This window comes from Lissotriton vulgaris, unplaced genomic scaffold (assembly GCF_964263255.1).
Source record: "Lissotriton vulgaris unplaced genomic scaffold, aLisVul1.2 SCAFFOLD_897, whole genome shotgun sequence".
Classification (NCBI taxonomy): domain Eukaryota; kingdom Metazoa; phylum Chordata; class Amphibia; order Caudata; family Salamandridae; genus Lissotriton; species Lissotriton vulgaris.
The window spans coordinates 698,368-722,877 of NW_028252211.1; the positions used below are offsets into that span (position 1 = coordinate 698,368).

General features: G+C 48.5%; 1 protein-coding gene across 1 annotated transcript in view; it reads left to right on the forward strand.

Annotated features, from left to right (window-relative positions):
* LOC147662632 (uncharacterized) overlaps positions 1-23,983 on the forward strand; it is a 502,568-nt gene extending 478,585 nt beyond the window's left edge. Inside the window, exon 9 of the mRNA XM_086951034.1 lies at positions 23,494-23,983. Within this exon, the coding sequence (XP_086807160.1) occupies positions 23,494-23,582 (89 nt within the window). The 3' untranslated portion in view covers positions 23,583-23,983. The remainder of the gene's footprint in view (positions 1-23,493) is intronic.
* Positions 23,984-24,510: the final 527 nt, after the last annotated feature.

Below are 24,510 nucleotides of genomic sequence, written 5' to 3' on the forward strand. Positions count from 1 at the left end.
TAGGACATTACTTTTTTATGTACCGGAGGCTCCCGTCTCGGCGACGGGGAATGATTCAGGCATGTGAATCTATGAAAGACACCAATACTGGATAACTGCTGTTACAGGTAAGTAACGCATTTCATACAACCTCTCTCTCAGAGCTTACAAATATCTTTTATAGTTAGCAAAAACACATTTTATAAAATGTAAATACGATAAAATCCATGGTTGGAGAAAGTAAAATCTGCACAATCAAATTTTCTTTTAATTAAGCGGAGTGGCTGCATTTTGTTTTAAGCACGTATGACATCTGTGTAAACCAGCCAATAATGAATGTTATCAGATCAGTAGATACTATAAGCTCTTGAGTCAGAATATTGCATAGTATATGTCAAAAAGCCACACAATAACAGATCAAACAAAACGACAATAAGGCAGGAACTTTTGAAACTCTGGTAGAGATGGGGAGGTCTGTAGATGGAATGGTAGCTCATTCCATATCTTTGCTGCTAGGTAGATGAAGGAGCAACCTCCGCATCTACTACATCGGATGAGGGAGGCGAGGGCTAGCGAAAAGGATGTGGAGCAGAGGTGGCTGGTGGGCTGATGGAATTTCAGGCTGTGTTTTAAGTAGGCGGGTCCGCAGTTGTGTAGGGCATTGTATGCATGGGTCAGGAGCTTTAACTGGCATCTTTTCTGTACATGGAGCCAATGGAGTTCCCTGAGGTAGGGGTGATGTGGTTTTGTCTAAGGAGAGCCAGGATGTGTCTTCCTGCAGCGTTCTGTATGGTCTGTAATCGGAGCAGGAGGAGAGCTGCAATCTCTGCGTATAGAGTGTTTCCCAAGTCCAGTCGGCTGGGAGATGAGGGCCTGGGTGATGGTGCGTCTGGAGCTTTGGGGTAACAATTAGAATATCTTACAAAGCATACTGAGGATGAAGAAGCAGGAGGAGGAGACAGAGTTAACTTGTTGTCCAGAAGTTCTGAGGGCTACCAGGATTTTTCCCATGGGAAACTTTTGTTTCTGAAAATCAGTACCTCTGTCTTGTTTATGTTGAGCTTCAGGCAGTCATCCTTCATCCAGTTGGCGACATCTGTCATGCAGTTGAGGAAGTGGAAGTGGTGGTGTCTTCGGGGAGGATGAGTTGTGTGTCGTCGGCATAGGCTATTATGTTGAGTCCATGGGTTTTGGCAATGCTGGCCATAGGTGTTACATAAGTGTTGATTAAGGTGGGGCTGAGAAAGGTTCCTTAGGGTACCCTACATATGATTTCCTTTAGTTCGGAGGTGAAGGGGGGAAGGCAGACTGTTTGCGTTCTTCCGGTGAGGAAAGAGGCTATCCACCTGAGAACAGCTCCATGGATGCTTATTTTGTGTAACCTTGTGATGAGTGTGTGTTCCGGGCCCATAAGGAAAGGCTGCCGAGAGGTCTAGGAGGATCAGAGCCGCATTCTCTCCTCGGATGAGTAGGGCGCAGGTGTTGTTGGTACCTGCAACTAGGGCTGTTTCGGTGCTGTGGTTACTAGGGAATCCAGATTAGGAAGCGTCGAGTAGGACTTTCCGTTCCAGATATGAGGAGATTTGTTGGTTGATGGCTTTTTCTAATACTTTTACTGGGAGCAGGGAGATCGGTCGGTAGTTGTTGAGTTTGCTTGGATCTGCCACTGGTTTCTTTAGCAGGGTGTTAACTTCTGCGTGTTTCTAGTCCTCGGGGGAAGGTGGCCGTGGCAATTGAGGTGTTGAACAAGGTTGTGCGTTTGTGGCTGATTCTGGCTTCGCCTAAGTTGAATATGTGGTGAGGGCAAGGGTCGGTTGGAGCCCCTGAGTGGAACGAGTTCATGGTGGAGGCAGTTTTCTGTGGGGCGAGCTTGCTCCATTCGGTTAGTAGAAGGTCTGTGGTGGTAACAGGGATTGTGTTTTGCTTGAAGAAGTTGGTGGCCTTGGCCTGGGGTTTGAAGTTTCTGTAGATGTTGGCGAACATGTTGTGGAAGAAGTTTGTAAGATTGTCGCAGAGTTCCTATGAAGGGGTAATGTTGTTTGTTGCAGCTGAAGGGTGGAGAACTCTGACAATGTTGAAGAGTTATTTGTTCTTATTGGAGCCTTATTTGATGCTAAGGCCTTTTTCTTTGATTCTCTCAAATGTCTGTGATTGAGGTTGTGTACTGTCTTGAAGACTGTCTTGTGGGTCATGTCCTTGCTGGTGTGCCATCTCCTTTAGAGTTGTTTACAGTGTCTTTTAGCGGTTCTGAGGTCTTCAGTGTACCAGCTAGCCTGCTTGGTCAACCTTCTGTGGGTGTTGCTGCCGATAGGAGCGAAGCTGTTGGAGCCGTTGGTGAGCTAATTGTTGAAGATTCTGGCGTTCTGGTCTAGCAAACGTTAGAGGAGATGAGATCGGTGGTGTTGAGGCCGTTGATCCATGTGTCCTTTGAAACTGTGCTCCAGCTGCGGTAGGAGGCTGGTGAGATTGAAATACACGATGGAGTGGTTGGTGCAGGTCAGTTCCATGGTGTGGCTGTACCTGATGCTGTCGCTGGAGGTGAAGATGGGGTCGTGTGTGTGGCCTATGGTTTACTTGGGTTGTGGACGAGTTGGGTGAATTCGATGTTGTTCATGTTGTTGAGGAACTTGGTAGTGCTGATGTCATTGTGGTCAACAAGGTGGAAGTTGAGGTCACAGAGGAAAATGAAGTTGTTGGAGTCTATGGCGAGGGGAGCAATAAAGTCGCCAATGAAGTATCGACATGGTCCTGGAGGATGGTAGGTGAGGGGGACTCTGATAGTGGTTTTGCTGTCTGTTTGGAGTCGGAGGTGAGGTGTTCCATAAGTGGGGTGATGTCATCTTTTTTAGTGGTGCATTGGGTAGCGATCCCTCCTCCAGGCTTGTTGGTATAGTCACAGTGGGTGATCTTGTAGCATTTGGGTATTGCAGTGGCAATATCTGGTGCAGAAGTGAGGTTGAGCCAGGTCTCAATATGGAAGAGGACATCAGGCATTAGTGTGGAGATGAAGTCCCAAGTCTCAGTGGTGTGTTTTCATAGAGAGCTTGTGTTGAGAAGGGCGCATGAGGCTACAACCTCTCTCTCAGATAGAGCTTACAAATATCTTTTATAGTTAGCAAAAACACATTTTATAAAATGTAAATACGATAAAATCCATGGTTGGAGAAAGTAAAATCTGCACAATCAAATTTTCTTTTGATTAAGCGGAGTGGCTGCATTTTGTTTTAAGCACGTATGACAAAAGAAAACAAACGGCTGGAAATCGCAGCACAGACCCGATTCCTTCCAGCTGTAAACAGCGAATTTCTATTGGCCGTGCGATGCCAGTCCTCCCCCAAGGCAGGCAGAGCAGATAGAGCTGTGCAGCGGAAACCTAATTTCCTTGCCTTTTAAAGGCAGAACAAAGGGCACCAGTAAACAGAGGGGGAAGCGTAGGCAGGAACCGTTGCCCTGACTACCAATGGATTTTAATCACTCCTCCCCTTAACTACCATGAATGCTCCTTTGGGAATTGGTCATCTGCCACTCACATATCATCCAAATATGGTGTTACTTATGTCAGAACAAAGTCACAGAGAACAATGCTAGAGGGTTAAACAAAAGTGGGCGGAGCGGCTGCAATGCTAGATGAATCCCAGTAAATCACTTATTCTGTGCCGGTTTATTTTGGAACGTTTCGCGATGTGTCTCATTTGGATCTCCCACATTATTTCGGCATACACAACAGCATTTTAACATGGAAACATGCGTAAACACTGTTACAAAAGCTTTTAAAAATGCACGCCGAAAGCCAGCAAGAAAAAAATAACGTATGCGCATGGCGTCTCGTAAACCAGGCGCCATGGTGATAAAAAAAACAAGGAAGTAGTCCCTAAATGAAAAGATACAGCCCCGCAACGTAACTAAACTGTAGTTTGTCGGTGCTGCATGCCATGAAACGGAAGTGACGTCTGTGGATACCAGCCCCTAAGGAACGTTATCAGATCAGTAGATACTATAAGCACTTCAGTCAGAATATTGCATAGAATATGTCAAAAAGCCACACAATAACAGATCAAACAAAACGACAATAAGGCAGGAACACAAGCCTTTGCTATTGGACTAAGTGCAATTGCTCCTGCCAAAAGGGAGCGATTGAACAGATTTTTTTCCTTTAACTAGACCAAGGGCTTACAGTCCTGCCAAGCGTCACGCAACGGGTGTGACACTCACGCATTTCAGTGCGGTGATCCGCATCACCGCACTGAAATGCATTGTAATGCATTTTGCCACCAGTGCCAGGCGCGCCACCAGTGGTCCCTGTGCCAGCGCTCTGACTGCTGCTCGAGACGTGCTGTGCTGCCTGATCCCGAGTTCCTAAATAGTTAACTGCTCTCAGCCTTTCGGAGTGGCTGAGAGGCTACAATGTATCTGCACTCCGCCCTCGAAACTGAAATCGGCGCCGGAGGCTCGGGGTTTACTCATCTGACACTGTAGGGGGAGGGAGGGGCTGCCCTCTCTCAGCAGACTCGATAGCACTGCTATCAATCACCGTCGTGGCATCATGGGGGCCGGGATTTTAATTTGGATGTGCCGTCACGACCGGAAGAGGAAGTAGGCTGGCAGAAGTGGCGGGGAATCCGAGTGAGCAGCAGGCAGCACGAGAGACAGACTCGAGTCTCATGGCCGCCCGCCGCCGTGCAAAAGGGGGAAAGAATCGATTCATTTGCGGCGGGCAGCTGCGCCGCAACACTGCTGCCTGCCCAGCCCCACCTTGCTGACCTGGCCACAGCCGAGCCGGCGACAGTCAGCTGAGCTTTGATCAAAGGCCTGTGAGCGGCCGCGCCCGGGGGGGCCCAGAGGACTCGACTCGACTGGCGAGCAGCTGCCTCAGCCTGGATGAAGCAGAAGAGAGGCTGCGCCTGTGACAGAGTGCACATCGTGGCTGGGCAGTGAGTGCAGTAAGTGACCTGGTCGGGCCCTCAGCCTGCGCCTAAAATGTAATATTATTATTTACCGCTCGGCCGCCGAAGTGGTTGGCTGGGACGAGACCGTAACGGAAAACATCATCCATTGAGTCACCTGCAGTGAGTCGCTGTGGCTGTCACTAGAAACTACAGCTGTACACTCGGAACTGTCTGGAGGCCTCTGTTTGCACGTTATTTATCTTAGCATGGCAACCGATGGGCGATGAATTTATCTCTTACTCGTGGTGCCATAAATGGTGCTCTCCAACTGTCTCATTCAAACAAGGCACTTTCCTCCTCCATGCGTTCTTTTGCGTGAGCTAACATCCAACGCGCTTTCTAAATGCATTTTTGCAGAATTGAATACGAAGTGTAGAGGTAAGGTCGGAAATTATTCTAGATTAGGCACATTGTGACAAGTACTTATATATTTAGATCAGATACTTAATGAACCCAAGGGCTGTATTCTGAGATTTTAATGAAATTGTAAGGCCTGTGTACCAGTGATACCCAAAGCTGCAGAAGAAGCATTCTTATTTGCTTAGGCCCCGCCTGCAGATTAAGGTGAAAAGCAGTACACATGAAGGGTTTTGCTTATTTTAAAATGCACCCAGTGACGCAGAGCACTGAAGTGCCCTCTTTCTGATGGGACAGGCCGGTGTGGGACTGAGTAGCGCCCCCCGAAGACAGTCTCAGCAAAGGGCCCGCGCATCAGGCATCGTGATCCTCCAGATGATTGCGGGAGAGTCTGGAGACCCGAGCCGTGCGGCTCACTGCCGGCTGTGTGACAGTGAGACAGAGAGATAGAACAAGTAGGTAATAAATGGTCAGGCAGCCGCCACTGTACGTTGTAGTCTATAACATTGAAAGTCATGTGTTGCGAAGTTGTAGTCTTACTTCTGTGAAGATGAGCCGGCAGGGTCAGAGGCATCCTGATCATGTGGTCGGCCAGTCACCACAGAGAGAGGGGAGCAGGCCAGCATCGCGTGAAATCATTAAATGCAGCTGTTCTCGAGCTGTCCTCCCCTGAATTCATTTCAAATAAGAGTATGCCTAGCCCTGGAGTCAGTGAGGGCATAAAAGAAGAGTTATTGTGCTAATAAACTAACTTGCAAATCTGTGCTCGGCTTCCCTTGCGACCTCCTACAAGTTCCACGCACACAAGAGTCAAACCCGCACTTGCAGCCACACACAGACTTGCACATAAGGTGGGCAGTCAGTGGCACGCAGACACACACAACATTTACGGTACAACAGTTTTCTCAGACCGGTGGGCTGATGTAACATGATTTCGCTGTGCTGGCTAAACGTTCACTTGACACAGTTTTACTAAAGCCACTATACATGATCCATCATTAACCTTCTGCACAGCGCCACCGTTGGATAGTTTTCTCTTGAAACTGGCAAATGCGTGTATTCTTAAAAGAAACTTTCAGATTTCGTTTTCCATGTTAATCATTACCATTTTAAAATACGTATGTTGTAACCTGTTACAGTTTATCCGTGGTGATGGACCAGATGTTGCTTTCATGAAAGTGGCACAGGGATTCCGAGTTTTTTTGGTGGCTGCTCTCTGAGATTACCACGCATTGTCATTGATTAACTGTAATGGCTTAACAAACCATTTGTTTTAACTGAAATGTATACTAGACTTCACATTCAACTTTATTAAACTATAGTCATGCTCCCAAACATATATTTTATTGGTTATTATGATGCTAAATATATCTGCCACATGACCCTGTTGGTAAAAGAAAGCAGGTCGGTGATCTTGTGTAGGCACTTTAGGAACATAGGGCAGTTTTGAGGCAGTTTTCATACCACAACATGGGCATTCATGCATCACTAAAAGTGCTACACTTAAGACATTTATATGTAACATGTCAGAAGACTGAATATATGGCTATGTCACACATAGGCAGTCTCAAAATTTGACAGCTATGTATTAGGTCAGTGCAAATACTCCAGATAGTTTACACAAGAGGCATGTTATTCTTCCAAAATGCTGGGGGTTAACTTGTTTCACAGTAAGAATGAATATTATGTATGTGTAAATGTAAATGTTGTATACTTGTAAAGCGCACAGCTGCCCACACCGCGGGCGTCCCGGCGCTGTATACCGCTGGGGAACTCGTCCTGGCTTTCCCTGTGAGATGGTCCCTTCTGGGTACCCCCAAGGTGAGACCAGGCATCCCCGGCGTTGAAGGGGCCGTTATGTTATGTTAAATAAAATTTATTGAGCGCACGTACGCCCGTAGGCTTCATGGCGCTGTTGGAAGATTTGCAGAGACATAACATATCAACAGAAAGAGGCAGAAGTTAACTATGGGTAGGCTTGCCTAAAAAGCCAAGTTTTGAAAGCCTGTCTGAAAGCCAACAGGTCTTCATGAAGAAGATTAAGCAAGCTATTGCCCAGAGTTGCAGAGTGGAACCCAAGGTTAGAGTAGGCGCCGAGGTGAGAATTATCAGGCCCGCGGACATTTTGACCCAAGACCCTGCCGCGTTGGGAATCGAACCCTGGTCCCGGGCCGATCTCAGCTTTCGGGTCTGCCGCCTCTAACCATTGAGCCACACTTCTGAATGATGTGTGGTGATTTCTGTCTGCGCCAGAGTCAAACGTTTTGGGCCTAACCAGATAGAAACATATTACAGTACTGGTTGGCACAGTGGTAAACAGTGGCAACTGTGTTATAGTGCTATGGGGTCCCAGTCTTCTACAGAAAGCACTGTGAATATGCTATGCTATAAACTTAGCTTTTTAGGCTATTGCACAGTCATGAATGATCAGATCTATAAGATCCTCTTCTGAGCAGCTACAGTGCTTGCCTGCCACCCCCCCCCGCCCCCGTTACTGAGAACTGCAGTCACGCAGTCTATCTCTGGTTATTGTGCTTCCATTTCTGGTGCTTTGGAGTGGTTTTAAGATCTTCTTAGAGTTTCTAATTGCTCAAATGGCTGTCATTTCTGATATTTATGTGTTTCCCTCATCTTCAGTGCTTGATTTTGCTCGCGAGAAAGTGTCACTCATAGTCATTGAAATGTCACTCATAATTACACTGAAATTATGAAAGTGTCACACACAGCAATCTGAAACCTTGGCAGCTATGGGCTTATTACATCTGTTTGTTTCTCCCGAAAAGCCATCAATTAATCAATCAGCCAATCAGATTTGTAGAGTGCTACTTGTCACACATGAAGGTATCCAGGCGCTGGCAGAGTCCAGTTGATTAGCCAAATAGCCAGGTCTTCAGGGACTTTTGAAACTCTGGTAGAGATGGGGAGGTCTGTAAATGGAATGGTAGCTCATTCCATGTCTTTGCCACAGTGGTGTGTTTTCATAGTGAGCTTGTGTTGAGAAGGGCGCATGTGAGTTGGTGTTTTTGTTCTGGTGGTGTCTGTGGTGTGTTTTTGGTGGGCCTGTTCGGTGGACTGGTGTCTGTGCTGTGGCAGGTGAAGTGGCAGTTGTTGCAGGAAAAATGCAGTCCGTGATGTGTGGGTCAGTGCAGTGGCAGTGTTTATTGCAGCATCCTGAGTCAAGGGTGTAGAGCTCGGCGATGGTGTATCTTCGGAAGGGCCGGGTCGAGGTGCTGGGTGCGGCCCAGGCGCGGAAGTGCACATACTGGTTTGCCTTTGAGGCAGTCACGCTACGGCCTGCATTAAGTAGGTCCTGGCGTGGGTGGGGCTTCTGTTGGATGGAAGAATTGTGAGTGGGAAAACCTGGAGGGGGGGGGGACTCAGGCAGCTACAGTGTCACTGGATCAGCAATTGGAAGCCACAGGCAAGTGGCAGGCTAGGTGTCCAGGTGCCATGGCTCCATCATGCAAATATTTGACTCGTACCTTCTGAATCACTGCATAAATACATCAAAATGTAAAATGTCTACCTTTCAAGAATGTAGAAATTGTAGACTTCATTGCAATAATTGACCTCAAGAGTCCATACTAACACATCCCTATGAACACCAGTGGTTGCAAATGCCTCTGCTTTAGGGTAGGTGGCAAGCATTAATAATTCATGTTTCTTCCCCAGAGAATAAAATCAATACCAGAAGTGTTCACAAACATTTTTTTATTGGTGGCAAAACATCTAAAGTAACAAGCAATTCACTTGTACCCATTCCTAGAGGATTGGCTGGAGGGGGAGAATGCCTTTCTACAATATCAGAATAGTACAAACAAGTTGTTATAGCAGTTAGGCATCACAGTGAAACGTTTCATATCCTCGTGCAGCTAATGAAATTTCTAGCGATGGAAATAAACATTGTGAATGCAGTGGCAACTCCAACAACACAGAGAATTCAGACATTGTAGGACAAGTTCCCTCTTTAACGGACAGTGAGGACAGTCAAATTATTCAAAGTGATGACTACAGACATTTATCTGATAACACATGCATGGATACACATGAGGTCAAAGTTAATGTTAAGACAGCTGTCTTCAGCGTCTGTTGGACTGAGGCAATCTAGCAGCTGATATAATACAAGGTGGTATAATCATTAGGCCTGGACAAACTCTCCATGCTGGTTTCCAAGAGTGCTAGAGGGAATGTTAAGTGATATATTTCCCCGATGCAGAATTCTACATAGCATGGAGTTACGAATTAAGGGAATGGACCTGCTGTTACATACTCACACTTTTATTTTTCAATTTCCCAGTGGAGAAAGCCCATTCCCCTTAAGCCGAACAATTCTGAGGGGTGATCTGTTCCCCATCCCACCCTGGACGAGGAGTTACTCCAGACCTATGGTGGCAAAGAGAGAGATTAAAGCTTGGTAATGGCCACAAACACACTTTTGTGGGTGCTTCCAACTGCCCTGCCACCCTACTTAAGCAGTATTTATGACGGCTGATTTCTCCGCACTCAAGCGAGAGAATTCTGCAGTAATACGTTCATTTACACCTGCCACTAAAACCTTTGACCACAGACTATGGTTCCATAATCTATTCTTGTAGTTTACTGGTTTTTGGACTATTGATGGAAACATCGGCCACTCAGTCCCACTTTGCCACCAGGGCAATAAAAAAAAAGAGGAGTGTGTCAAATATCCACTGCAATACATTGTTTCCCTATATCTTGCACCCTAACCTAATTGAATAGTTTATCGAAAAAAAACAATTTGTAGTTGATCTGAGGACTTCCAATTGTTGTCAAGAATGAGAAAAGTTAAAGCATTGGATAAAATTGGCCGCAATGCCTCGTGTTATGAAACGGCAAGCATGTAAGCACTTTAAAATTAATTGATGTCATAAGTCGATCCCCAAATGGAGCCCCTTCATATCTTGATTTTTAACTGTGTATTTGACCTAGACGCTGTGACCATGTTTGGCTCCTAGAGGCTGTATTCCTATCGACCAAGCACTCCTTGATCACGTTATTTGGGTTCTCTAGCTTCAGCAATGGGTTCCACTCTCATGGAAAGAATGTACAAAGCAGTGAACCTGCACAAGAATGATGTGAGATGCCAGCCACCTAACACCATTTTCGGTCAGGTAAGGGGCTGGGCACAGTTTAAGGCGAGCAGGGAGGAAGGAGGACGTGCCTGCGAGCACATGAGACAAAAGAAGAATAAAGAAATAGATGGCCATCCCTGTAACCTGGTTTGCTTGGGGGCTGAGGCATGTGCGAGACATGACAGCACCCAACTCCACCCGGCTTTCGCCAAGAAATGCCCCGCTGGATACGGATGTCAGTTTTGTTCAGAAGGCAGCCATAGTTCTGTTACTCCTCCTGATAGGGAATGAGAAATCTGCCCCAGGTAGTATTAATTTCTCTGGCTGGACTTTGTTTGTGTTTTATTTATTATGACACTGTATCTGAATTTCTAACTCACCACCCACTATTAGAGATTCATTGACTGCTTAACTTTGCTACTCCTGGTGGGCCAGGTACCTAAACTGAGTACTTGTTATCTAATTGGCATAGTAAACAACTGAACCCACCATAGAAATTACCCAGGAATCAATGGTTGGCCCAAAGGACTCACAGTGGCAAGTTGTACAACATATCCGCATTGTCGCTTGTCTTCGATGTGTTAATTGGGTCTATAAGGTCTTGCCTTCTTTTAATGCACACCATGAGGGGGAATATTCTCAAGATAGTGTGATAATTATTGCAAAATTTGCATAATGCAACTCTTCACATCTCAGTCCATCGCAGGAAAATAGCGCTGGGTTATCGTATTCTCAACACAGCGGTACCATGCGATAGTCTTACGATAACGTGTCAAATGACTGCGGTAAAAATCAACGCAACGCCACACAAAGAAGACAAACGCGAAAAAAACGGTGATGTCCCAAACCGCGATACAAAAATTAGCAATAACCAGCGATAGTCCTGCAATTCCCACACATCATGCGGGGAAATACACCAGAAAAGCAGAGAGAAGAAATGGTGAGATGACTATGTACGAGTACAACCACACATCCGTGATGTAGAACAAATGTCCATTGTCCCGCATCAAATAGGCATCTCCTAACAAACAGTCACAATGTACATTAACATGCAATCTGCATGTAAACTGCACCAATGCGGAAGGATACATGGAACACGCTGTGAAACCCCATCTCCCCTTCACATTGCAGAGGGACAATAAAAACCTCCTGCACACAGACGTGTCATGTCACTGATCAATCAAGTGTGAAAGCATATACGAATGTAGGGGCAGTGACTCCCCCTTACGTACATGTTGCTCATGTTGTGGGACTAGAGTCACAGGGTGCATCCCTGCATCATGGTGGTACATATTTGACCCCAAAAGAAGTCCTGTTGTCACTTGTAGGTCCCAAAGAACAGCCTATATATAATGATTTTGGACACATGTGAAATGCCGAAGAGTGGGATTACATACTAGATCTGACACACAGAACTGGCATTTTGGAAAGGGGCGACCACTCGGTCCCCCCGAACGTATGGCAGAGTGCCTCGATCCCCCCGGGAAGCCATTTTGGGCGGGAGGCGCGTCTCTGCTGGTATGCCCGAAGTGGCGTAGCCGGGGCGCGCTTTTTCCCGCCCTAGAGTGGGCTGGCCTAGACACTGACGCGGCCGGCCACGCCCTCGGGGCAGGCAGGGGCGGGTTTACGCCCGCCCTGAAGATGGATAAAAAGGGACGCAAGACCAGAAGACATCCTCTTGTTCCTGTGCTCTGAAGCTGCACCTCCTCGCTGCCCGTGAGCTCGAGACGGAACGAAGAGCCAATTTTGAGCGTTTTAATCGTTCTTGTTTGTTTTACAGTTACTCTGTTGGAGAATGCCGAAGAAGGTGGGAAAACGCATGACTACTGAACAGATGCTGCGTGTTCTCATGAAGGAGATGTCCGAACTAAAGAAGCGGGTGGATAAGAACGAGGAAGGGGGACCAAAACGTCCTTTGGCGGGAGCAGCCCCGGGAGGGAAAAACAAGAGGCCCAGGAGGGGAGCAGCGGGAGAAGACATCCCGGGTCCCAGTGCCCCGCTCGAGGCACCAACTCCCGTGCCGGAGGAGGGGAATCCGATTCCCGTTGTGGTCACCCCCGTGTCCGAGGATGATATGCCGCCCGAGCTGGCAGCACAATTGGCAGCGTGGTTGGGTAAAGGTAACGAGGGCGCCACGGCTGTCGACGCGCAGGCGCTGATAAAGCAATTGCGTGAGAAACGGGAGGCAGCCAAGGTGTCCGTGCCGGCTGCAGTAGTGGACAAGACACCAGGGACGATTGCGACCACAGAGGCAGCGTCCGGTGCAGGTAAGCGGCCATTGCCGATTGCGAGGGATGAGTCAACACCCTCTTGTAGAGAAAAGTTGGGTCAACATGTTCCTTTGGCAATTAAGGAAAAGATTTGGGCGGGGGAGTATGTGAACATTTTCTCATTGCTTGTTGATCATTATGAGGTAGAGCATGTTAAGAGTCAGAAGGATCTCATGCATCCGAGTGTTTGGCGCGCAAAAATGGCCGCCTTTAAAGTGAATGAGAATATTGGCAATTGGGGCAATGCTTGGGGAATTTTTACGTCAATCATGGGGGAACGTAGGCCTGAGTTGCTTTCCGAGTTTCCAATCTATCAATCGCGAATCATGGGGTACTCGACATCGCACCAGGGTAACCATTGGTTCTGTTACGATAATCTTTTCAGAAAGGCAAAGGAGCATAATAAAAGTTTAACCTGGGATTGTTATGATTCTTTGACTTGGGATAAAATGAAGGAGACAGGAATGTTAAAAATGCCGTTGGTAGGAAGTAATGTTGGCGAATCCTCCCGGCAATATGCGGGGACGCCCTTTCGATCAGGTACGGGTACCGACGATTACTCGAAACCTGCCGGCAATACTGGAAAAAGGGGTTTCTGCTTTAATTTCAACAGAGGTAAATGTACTAGACCCCAGGGATCGTGTAAATTCAAACATGAATGTAGTGGTTGCGGGTCGTCCCATCCTGAGTCCACGTGCAGAGCCAGAACGGGTGATAATGGGGGGAGAGGAGGCGCCAAACAGGTCTAACGTAGTCCGAGGGGCGCCTTTACCAACCCCGATTGATACCCTGGCGATGATTCCCTGGCTCAGTGAATACCCGGATCGTACTTCTGCTGGGGTGCTGCGGAACGGTTTTTCGTATGGTTTCCGCATCCCGGTAGGGGACTTTCAGGGTGTGGAGAAGTGCAAAAATCAACTTTCCGTCCTGCAGCATACGCACGTAGTACAGGATAAGATCCGTAAAGAGGTTGCCCGAGGTCGGGTCGCCGGCCCGTTTAGTGTACCCCCGGTTCAGAATTTTGTTTGTTCTCCCTTAGGGGTAGTCCCCAAGAAAGACCCAGGTGAGTTCCGACTGATTCATAATTTGTCAGCTCCACGAGGTCTTTCTGTAAACGATGCAATCGATCCAGAAGTGTGTTCGGTGCGGTACGCATCCTTCGATGAGGCCGTAGCCATTTTTGATCGCCTGGGGCCCGGGGCGCTGATGGCGAAGTCAGATATCGAGTCAGCGTTCCGATTGCTCCCGGTACACCCAGACGACCAGCGTCTCCTGGGATTCATGTTTCAGGGTTGTTATTACATGGATAGGTGTATGCCGATGGGGTGCTCTATATCCTGTGCCTATTTCGAGAAATTCAGTAGTTTTCTACAATGGGTCTTCACAAAGAAAACGGGTTTCCAATATGTAATGCACTACCTTGATGACTTTCTGTTTCTTGGGGCAGCCGGGGATCTTGAATGTGGCCGGACCTTGGCCGAATTTTGTGTGTTAATGAACCAGTTTGGTGTGCCATTGGCGCCGGGTAAAACAGTGGGTCCTACGACTTGCCTCGAGTTTCTGGGGATCGAGTTGGACTCCAGGGAGGGTTGTTTCCGTTTGCCAGCTGACAAAGTGTTGAAGTTCAGGGCTGCACTGCAAGTGTGTATAAATGCATCTAAAGTTACGCTGCAACAATTACAACAGTTGGTGGGACAGTTGAATTTTGCCCTGAGGGTGATACCAATGGCCCGCCCCTTTTCCCGTTCAATTGCCCAAGCGATGGTCGGCCTAAAAGAGGGCCATCATCGCACGAGACTATCGGCAGAGGTCCGCCAGGACATGCGTATTTGGTTAGCATTTCTGGCGGACTTTAATGGTCGAATCGTCTGGAATAAACCAGCCGTGTCCTCTGAAGAGCTGGGGCTATGGACAGATTCAGCAGGGAGCATAGGTTTTGGCGCCATCTTTGGCACAAAATGGTCGGCACAAAAATGGCCGACATGGTGGCATGAGAATGGTCTGACGAGTAATATTGCTTTCCTGGAACTGTTTCCCATCTTGGTGGCCTTGAGAACATGGCCCGATGGGTTCAAAGATCACTCTGTCATATTTTGGTCTGACAATATGACCGTGGTCGAGTGTATCAATAGTCAGGCAGCACGTTGTAAATTGATTTTAAGACTGCTCAAGGAAATTGTTTTACTGTGTATGCAATTGAACGTGCTATTCAGAGCAAAGCATGTCCCAGGGGTGATGAATCAGGCGGCTGACGCACTGTCTCGTTTTCAAATGCAGGCTTTCTCGGGTTTCCTCCCCTCAGCGGACCCAGAGCCGGCACCCTTTCCCGAAGCTCTCTGGTCTCTCGGTGCCCCGAACTTCGTCACCTCGTGGGAGAGAGTCTAGCACCAAGGACGAGGAAGGCATACGAAGGGGCGTTTCGGGCTTATTTAGCCTTTTTGGGGACTGATAGAGAGGGGCTTTGGGGCCACGAGGAATGGGTGGTGCATTTTCTGATGTCCTTGCGTAGGGCTGGGAAGTCGGTGGCTACGGCCCAGAGGCATCGTGCTGCCATTTCCTTTGTTGCCAGGGCTCATAATTTCCAGGACCCGACAGCGTCTTTCGTGGTACAGAAAGCGCTGCGAGGGTGGCAACGCCTTGAGGGTCGCAGAGTAGACGAGAGGCGCCCGATAGGTTTGGATAGGTTGGCCCAGTTGTTGGCCACACTCCCTGCCACATGCTCATCTCAGTTTGAGACAACATTGTTCCGAGCCGCTTATACGCTTGCATTTCACGGGGCGATGAGGGTGAGCGAACTGGTAGCAAGGAACAAACTGGATGTGGCGGGGGGTTTGTGCCAGGAACACGTTCAGATCAGAGGTGAGACGATGACTGTCTCCTTTGTCAGGTCCAAGACCGATCAAGATGGGATGGGTGACTGCATAATCATACGCAGGATTCCCGGGTCCTCCATGTGTCCGGTAACGTGTTTAGAAGACTACCTAGCACGAAGGGTGGCATCATGGGGGGGGGACGTTGTTGAGACACGCGGACGCCACCCCACTGACGAAATTTCAGTTTCAGCGGGTGCTTGCGATGTCAATAGCCGCTGCGGGCTTGAACCCGGGCGAATTTGGGACCCATTCCTTTCGTATAGGGGCTGCTACAGAAGCTACAGCCAGGGGTCTTAATGTAGAACAAGTGAAACGAGTGGGGCGTTGGTCCTCTAATTGTTATAAGAGATATGTGCGGTTGCACATGTTGTGAAGCTGTCATAATGTACTCACGCTTCTTGTTTTTTCTTTGGTTTTCAGTTGCGCAAGCCTACGAGGCGGGGCGGACTATGCAGTCGACCCAACACCGGGCCAGCGGTCAGACATCACCGACTGTGAAAAAGGAGGTGTGGGTCGTGGGCCACTCATACGTGAGGCGCGCCGCAGACGTATTCAAAGCAGGTGACATGATTCACGTAGCTGGGGAATACGGGTACAGGGTGTCCTTCTACGGAAGAGGCGGTCTCTGTATTGACCAGTTTCAAACATTTTTTGAGGGTTTGTTAGGGCGGACGAGGTCACCGCCGTCTATAGTTATAGTACATGTAGGGGGCAATGATTTGGTCACCACCGGTAGACGACTTCTCCTGGAGGCAATGCTTTCCACTGTAAGTTGGTTGGCGAGGAGAGTTCCGGGGTGCACAATTGCGTGGTCCCATTTGATTCCACGAAAGGTGTGGCGGGGGGCTATTTCTATTCCTGCTTTGAATCATTCCGTTAGAAAGCTTAACAACAAAGTGAGTAGGTTGTTCCGTTCCAGGACATTGCATTCTATTTCTCATGGCTGTATTAATGATGACAGTATGTATTTGGGGGATGGTGTGCATTTGTCTCGGGTGGGGAATGAGTTACTCATAGGAGACTTCTTAGCATGGTTGAAAACGTTGAAACATGACCTTTAGGTAGGAGTTTTGTGGGGGGTCCGGATAGCCGGTCAACTATCCGGCCTGTGGCGGTAAGGTCATGATCGGTGAGCACTAATTGGAAGATCCCTATGAGTGGGCGTCACCCAACACGGATGGGAGCGCTCGGGAGAGGTGGCCTTTGGCCCCTCAACGGGGAGGCGGTCCCTTCTAAGGATGGGTCGCCGAAAGAAAAGGAAAGGCGGTCAAGGCCCCTTCCTGTGTAGGAGGGGTTACAGCCCCCTCCTGGGGAATTTCCCGGGGCCAGTGACATCTGCGACGGCAGATGCGGTAAGTTGTGTGGGGTTGGGGGGAGGTCTACGATACCTTCTAGATACCTCACACGAGTCTTCGAACGACCTTTAACTGGCGTTGAGTTTATAGGTGCCCCCGTCAAGTCAAGGGAAATTGGTAGTAGTTGCACTTGAGTACGCCTCAGTGCTGTCGCCCCTCCCAAGTGGGGGGGGTATGTCTGGTTAGGGATCTTGACACCGGTTACGACCTTGCCGTTGGCCCTTAAACGTTAGGATGTACAATTTCAATATTTCAAGAAAATGTTTTGTAGGATGTTAGTTCGGCTAGGAGAACCTCTGTATTAGAGAATCTGTTAAGGTTAGCCAAACATCGCAATGTGGTAATGAAATTGTACATTAATATGAAACTGTTTAATGTTTTTAAATTTTGTTTTAATAAATACGGCCGGGAGGGTCACTCCCTCCCACTTCCAAAAACTTCAAGAACTGTTTCCGGTTTCCCTCCTTTGGGGATTGTGTTGAGAGGGGGTGGCGGGTATCTCAGCCATATGGAAAGGGGCGACCACTCGGTCCCCCCGAACGTATGGCAGAGTGCCTCGATCCCCCCGGGAAGCCATTTTGGGCGGGAGGCGCGTCTCGGCTGGTATGCCCGAAGTGGCGTAGCCGGGGCGCGCTTTTTCCCGCCCTAGAGTGGGCTGGCCTAGACACTGACGCGGCCGGCCACGCCCTCGGGGCAGGCAGGGGCGGGTTTACGCCCGCCCTGAAGATGGATAAAAAGGGACGCAAGACCAGAAGACATCCTCTTGTTCCTGTGCTCTGAAGCTGCACCTCCTCGCTGCCCGTGAGCTCGAGACGGAACGAAGAGCCAATTTTGACCCACCCACCAGCCCCTGAAGACAGCCAGTTGTTTTAATAAAAGTGATCGATAATTCTATTTCGTTTACAGGTTGTGTTAGTATCGTGTTGATGTTGAATGTGTAATAAAGATTGGTCTAATATTGTAAGTTTGGTGATTAAAGAAATTCGGATTTAACGTCCATTTATAAATATGCTTTTCGGTCATAGTGGCCAATGTTTTGTTTTTTAGTTTAGTTAACATTTGTCGTATTTATTTTGGTCGGGCGGTAAGGTCATGATCGGTGAGCACTAATTGGAAGATCCCTATGAGTGGGCGTCACCCAACACGGATGGGAGCGCTCGGGAGAGGTGGCCTTTGGCCCCTCAACGGGGAGGCGGTCCCTTCTAAGGATGGGTCGCCGAAAGAAAAGGAAAGGCGGTCAAGGCCCCTTCCTGTGTAGGAGGGGTTACAGCCCCCTCCTGGGGAATTTCCCGGGGCCAGTGACATCTGCGACGGCAGATGCGGTAAGTTGTGTGGGGTTGGGGGGAGGTCTACGATACCTTCTAGATACCTCACACGAGTCTTCGAACGACCTTTAACTGGCGTCGAGTTTATAGGTGCCCCCGTCAAGTCAAGGGAAATTGGTAGTAGTTGCACTTGAGTACGCCTCAGTGCTGTCGCCCCTCCCAAGTGGGGGGGGTATGTCTGGTTAGGGATCTTGACACCGGTTACGACCTTGCTGTTGGCCCTTAAACGTTAGGATGTACAATTTCAATATTTCAAGAAAATGTTTTGTAGGATGTTAGTTCGGCTAGGAGAACCTCTGTATTAGAGAATCTGTTAAGGTTAGCCAAACATCGCAATGTGGTAATGAAATTGTACATTAATATGAAACTGTTTAATGTTTTTAAATTTTGTTTTAATAAATACGGCCGGGAGGGTCACTCCCTCCCACTTCCAAAAACTTCAAGAACTGTTTCCGGTTTCCCTCCTTTGGGGATTGTGTTGAGAGGGGGTGGCGGGTATCTCAGCCATATGAATAAGTGACACCCTAAACCGGGTCTCTGTACAGAGGTGACACACCCACCATCTATCATCAAATCATGGAATTATTAGCGCGACATGTGGCACTTACAATTGTCTGAGTGATGTTCTTGTACAGATGAGTGACATGCACTCAGGGAATGTGTCTTGGAATGCATTTATTTGCACATGCTGCGCCTGTGGTCATTTTGTACTGTCCCATGATTGCTAAGGACTGTCACAATGTGACGTGCTCATGTGAAGAAATGGTCAATTATGGTGTTCCTACAGGCTATTCCTGCTGCGGCTGCAGTGGGGTGTGGTCCACCTGCCTAATCTTCCTCATCATCGTCCGGTGCATCTAGCACTTGTATCCATGGGGCATTGGTGCGTACACATATGTTGTGCAACACACAACATGCAACGATCATCTTGCACACGATGTCTGGGCTGTACAGGAGCCTTCCACCTGTGATGTCCAGGAACCTGAAACATGACTTCAACACGCCAAATGTGCGTTCCACGATGCCCCTGGTGCGTTGGTGGGCCTCATTGTACTGCCTCTGGGCCTGTGTGTTCGGGCTTGTAGAGGGGTCATCATCCAAGCTTAGAGGACATATCCTTGATCACATGTGACAGTGCAGAGAGACACGAGTCAATAGTTTGTTCTGCATGATGTGTTGGCAGACTCACTGGTACATTGGTGTGTGATATGTGTGACTTTGTGATTCCTGTTTGACATGTACTGCTTGCAGCAAATGAGCGGCATCAATGTGTATTACGTAGCCTCACTGCTGCCACTCCCTACCCCCGAGCCTATTTACTAGTGTGCGCAGCACGGTTGCATCACTTGCACTTCTACGGCACACCATTGTCCTGCCTGTCTGCGCATGTCCACAATCCTAACACAGTGATGTTGTGCCCTGAAGATGGGCGGCCACGTGTGTGTAGACCTATGGTAGGGATAGGGCGGACACAGATGTAGAGTTCATGGCTGGCTGAACTCGCAATGCGGTTGATGGTAGACCGTAGGCTTATGCTGCGGTAATAGCGACACACACAGCAGTTGGCATGTATTTTCCCTGACCACGACGGGCTTGCGCTCCCTCATTTACCCCTTCGGCCGAGCCCGCACTCTGCGTGCATGCTACATACCAACATTGTCTATTGCGGGATGGGTGGCGCCGACACTACAACAGAGACACACGCATTAGTTACTACCTTGGCAAGGCCAAAACTTAACCACACCCAGAGCCCTGGGTTGATTAACCACACCCCATATGCAAGTCCACTCTGCTTACGCTCAAAGGGGGGTACGACACAGCTACATGGTCCAGGTCTACCCTACTGCCTGAGGTGACATGGTTGCGTCTGCTGTACACAGCATAATGTAATGTGGTAGGGCCCGGGGCCGTCATGCATACATCATGACCACACAGACACACTTAGATAGTTTGTGAGACTGGCTACGGGCACATGCGCCCGGCCCTTTTTATTACCAGGGTCACATGTCCAGTGACGCCTGTGCTGGATGGGCGTGGGGTGAGTGTAAGCCACCACTCTGGGGCTGGGTGGTGCTGGCAACAATTACAACAGTGATCAAACAATCAGAAGTTCAAAGTTCAAATGGTCCATGACTTGAGCTGCACAGAGTTAGTGGCCCTGGATGCACTGTGGCCGGCACAAGCACACCGCCACGGGACGATGACTTTCGGTGGACTGAGGTAGGGCCACGCGAGCTGAGCGGGTCCTCGTCGAAGTCGAAGGTGAATGTCGCGGAGGGTTACGGGGAACAGTGGAAGGTGTCCACCAGGGCATGATGCAGAGGCCAGAAGCCGGCAGAAACAGGCAAATGGAGGAGTGGAATGCTACAGCCTCGTTTATACAACCAAGTCAGTATCACCTGATGAAGACAACCCCTAGGCCAAAGACTCAGACGCCACCAAAGTTCAACCAGAGAGTGTCCATGAATGTCGGGGCATAGGGTTAGTGGCACAGGAGCTGAAAGGGGATGCAGTCTGCGATGAGGCCTGTAAAATTATATAAACTCTGCCATAAATAAATCATGACTCCGTTCCAAATGTATGACCTACTCGACCGCAGTGTAGGCCGGAAGCAGCGGTCAGCAGGGGCCCACAGCCACGTGTCGTTGGCTTGCGACGCACTGAGTTAGTGACACCAGAGCAGTTGTTGGTAGTGTTCGATCACCTCCGGAACAATGATCCTTTTTCCTCCGGACTGAAACGCGTCTTACACTTACTCCTCTCCTTGTGTATAATGATATGAACTCAGCCATTGAGAAACCAAGACTCAGTCCCAAATGTGTGACCTATTGGACCTCTGTGTGGGCCTAAGGCAGTAGTCAGCGAGTCACCACTGACACGTGTGGTTGGAATTCTATGCACAGAGTTGGTGGCACTACATCAAAGCGAGTACAGTGATATCAAACGTCCCAATAACATATGAACTCGGCCGTCAGGATATCAGGACTCCGTTCCAAATGTGTGACCTACTTGAACGTAGTGTAGGCCAGAGGCAGCAGTGGAGTACGTTTATGAGAAAGGAGTGCTGCGGGCCTCGAGCTTGGAGTTTACACCAGCACGTGGTGTGCCCTCTTTGACACACACTGGTGTTGGCAGGTGAGCAGTGGGTGCGCAGGGGGGGGCAAGACAGGTTTGTGGACCAGCGTCCCGGGGTGCAGCAGGCGCACATGATCGCAGGCAATACCGCTTATGGCGTCGGCCTCGTGGCGGGATGGGAGGCACCGCCCTGGCAGACACGTGGGCATCCTGGAAGAGAACCACACCCAGAGCTGCGTGCTTTTTATCCTCACCCCTACGCTGGCCTGGCATACACTGGGCCAGCCCACTCCGCTCATGCTTACGGGGATCGTAACAAGCTACATTTCTGCAAACTTCCCCACTGCCTGGGGTAACATGGTTGCGTTCACTGTCCACTAAACTTCAAACACCAGCAGTATATGTTAACATGGACATGTCTGTGGTCTGCATACTGCAGTCTGGCCAGCACATCCACGCCACACTTGGCATTGTATACATTCTCTTTCATGGGTCACTTTACTCCTTCGCACATGCCTGGTTCCCACCTCTCCCCACAATCTACTATTGTGTGGCTGAGGTGCCATGCCGTTGATGGGTCATGTACATGGCTAGCCCAGATTACCACAGTAAGTTGTGCTGTTGTGTCTGGTAGGGGGCCATGTTGTTTGGCATGTTGTATGTGAGTTTGTAACGTGTGTATTCCCAGAGTTGAGAGTTGCATGACTGTGGAGTTAGGGAGTGTGGTGTGTTCATTTGTTACTTACCAACGAGCAGTGCATTTCCGTAGGTGCCATCCTGGTAGCGCTGGTTAATGAGGGACTGTTGGAAGATGTAGGAATCATGCACACTGCCTGGGTAGTTGGCGACGACATTGGTGAAGCGTCCCCTGTGGTCCACTATTGCCTGCACATTGATGGAATGCCTGTGCTTTCTGTTGCGGTAATTGTGTGCAGTGCCGGCAGGGGGCACAAGTAGGACATGTATGCTGTCAATTGCCCCCAACACGTGCAGGAAGCCATCTACGGTGTAGTGAGCCTTGCTTGGTCTCCATCTGTTCCTGCGCAGTGAAGGTGCTGGGGTACTAAGCTGATAATGGCACCCAAGATAGGTGTGAGGAACTTTGATAGTGCTGGCTGTGAAACTCCTCTGACTCTGGCAGTTATTGGTTGGAAGGTACCAGAGGCCAACAGATGCCGTAACGCTAGTAGCGTTGTCTGCGGCGGGATGTCCGTTATGTTGGTACCATCAGCCTGTGGGCAATGATGTTCAGAATGTGGAGGATGGTTGTCCTTTTGAGGCAATGACATCCTCTGATATTAGGTCTGTGAGGCTGGTGCGTTTTCTGAAGGTCCGCTGTCTTTGTCTGCGCTGCGTCTATGGTGGTCCGGGGGATGCTGTGGAGGGTCCAGTGGGTGGGGGATGGGGGGGACGGGGTTTGCGGGTCAGGGGGTGGTGGCAATGATTGTTGGGCCTCCGAGCTGCATGATCAGTAGCTCCATGGCATATGTTGCTGTTCTGGTGTGGCTCTAGGCTAGGATCCCTTTTATGGTGCGGGTTGTCGTCCTACTTTACACCAGGTAAGAGCAGGTGTTAAATCCCTGCTGCTAACGCACATTATGACCTGTTTTGGGATCTTATCGCTGATCTGGCTCGTCGTTGAGAATGTTGCGAAGTGGTGTTGTTGCGGCTTTTTGCACGGGAACGCCTACTCTGTATCTCATTAGCGTTAGTTGCCGGGGTGATCTGTGGCGAAGTTTTTTGCGGCTGTTATCACAGGTAACCTGGTGATATTGGCTGTTAGCACCAGCTTGTGAATGGGGTGATATATTTATTGCAACTTTGGCTGTGATAAAGTGCTGCTAACTCGGCGATAAGTCCTTGAGAATATGCCCCTATGTCTTTTACGGTCTCTTTTATATGAATTATGTCTCGGAGTTTTTTTACACTTGTTCTAAGCACATTGTGTTACCATGGTTGGACTTTCTCTGTGTTCACTGTGTCTGTATCGTCTTATATCATGTGTACACTATTTATAAGGTTTTTTTACCTACTCCTTACACTATAGTTTGGCTCTATGACTCCTTGTAACTGTGTGCAACGTGCTTCATCGTCTCATCTCCTTTCTGTATATTGTGTCTGTATGGTCTCGAGTCCCGTCACGGTGCTCACTATATTTTCAAGACAGGTGCTTTCTTTCTAAACTGGTTAATAATCTGTATTCTCTCTCTTTCTCTGCAGTGGCGCCGACTCTGAAGCAAAACACAATTCATACAGTGCCACCTTCTGGCTGGGGTGACTTGTTTTATTTGTATGAAGAAGACTGGTAATGCGAGAAAGTGAGGGGACCTAAAAATCTGGTCCTAAGTGTATCGCACGAACAGCCAGTTCCTCAAGCCATGATGGAGCGGGAAGATTGCTTTAAAGATTTGTTTGATTTTTTTTATTGGGATGTCAAATTTTGCCATTAATTGGCTGAAGGGGCACTCGTGGAATATACTAATAGTTTATTTATGTGCCTAGCAAACGTAACCTTCTCCATGAGACTAGGGGGTTCAGTTCATCCTCCTAAAGGAAACTTTGATAAAGCAGTGACAAAATGGCGGATTTAACCAAATAGTCCTGAATATTTCTTAAAACCCAAAGTTATTATATGCTGTTAAAGTTCTGGGTATGCAATTTTGCAAGACTCATTTTTTCCCCAAAATGAATAAAGCATCTTTCTTTACTGTAATATTGCACATGTACTATCTCTGTTACGTCCACGTATATTTTATTTCATATATACTCTAGGACCGAGAATCTAAATGGATGGGACAGGGCAGAAAAACTAAAAACCACACTTATATGTGGAGCAGGTTGGATCTGGCAGGCTAATTAATCAAGCAATGCCAACACTCGTGTTACAGAGAGCGCACAAGTTCGGACACCAGGCAGGATAAACCAATCTTTTTTACAACACTTTATGGATTGATTTCACCGAAAACAGTGTTTAGCAGTCTCTCAACATAGTCTAGATTAACACACAGTATACCTCGACCTCGACACCGGTCAGATACAGCTCTTTGACGACCATTGCAGTCCCTGCTTATAGCACAACCACATACTCCCATACCTTACAATGCTTCTGTGAACATCTCGTGGATTTTTAAGTGCAGTAAGCCTTCTCACAGTAATCCATGCCACGAGTTAGATCTCCTGTAGAAGGAACTTTGTCTATTTGCCAGCATCGGACATAGTCTCTTTTCAGCAGCCTCA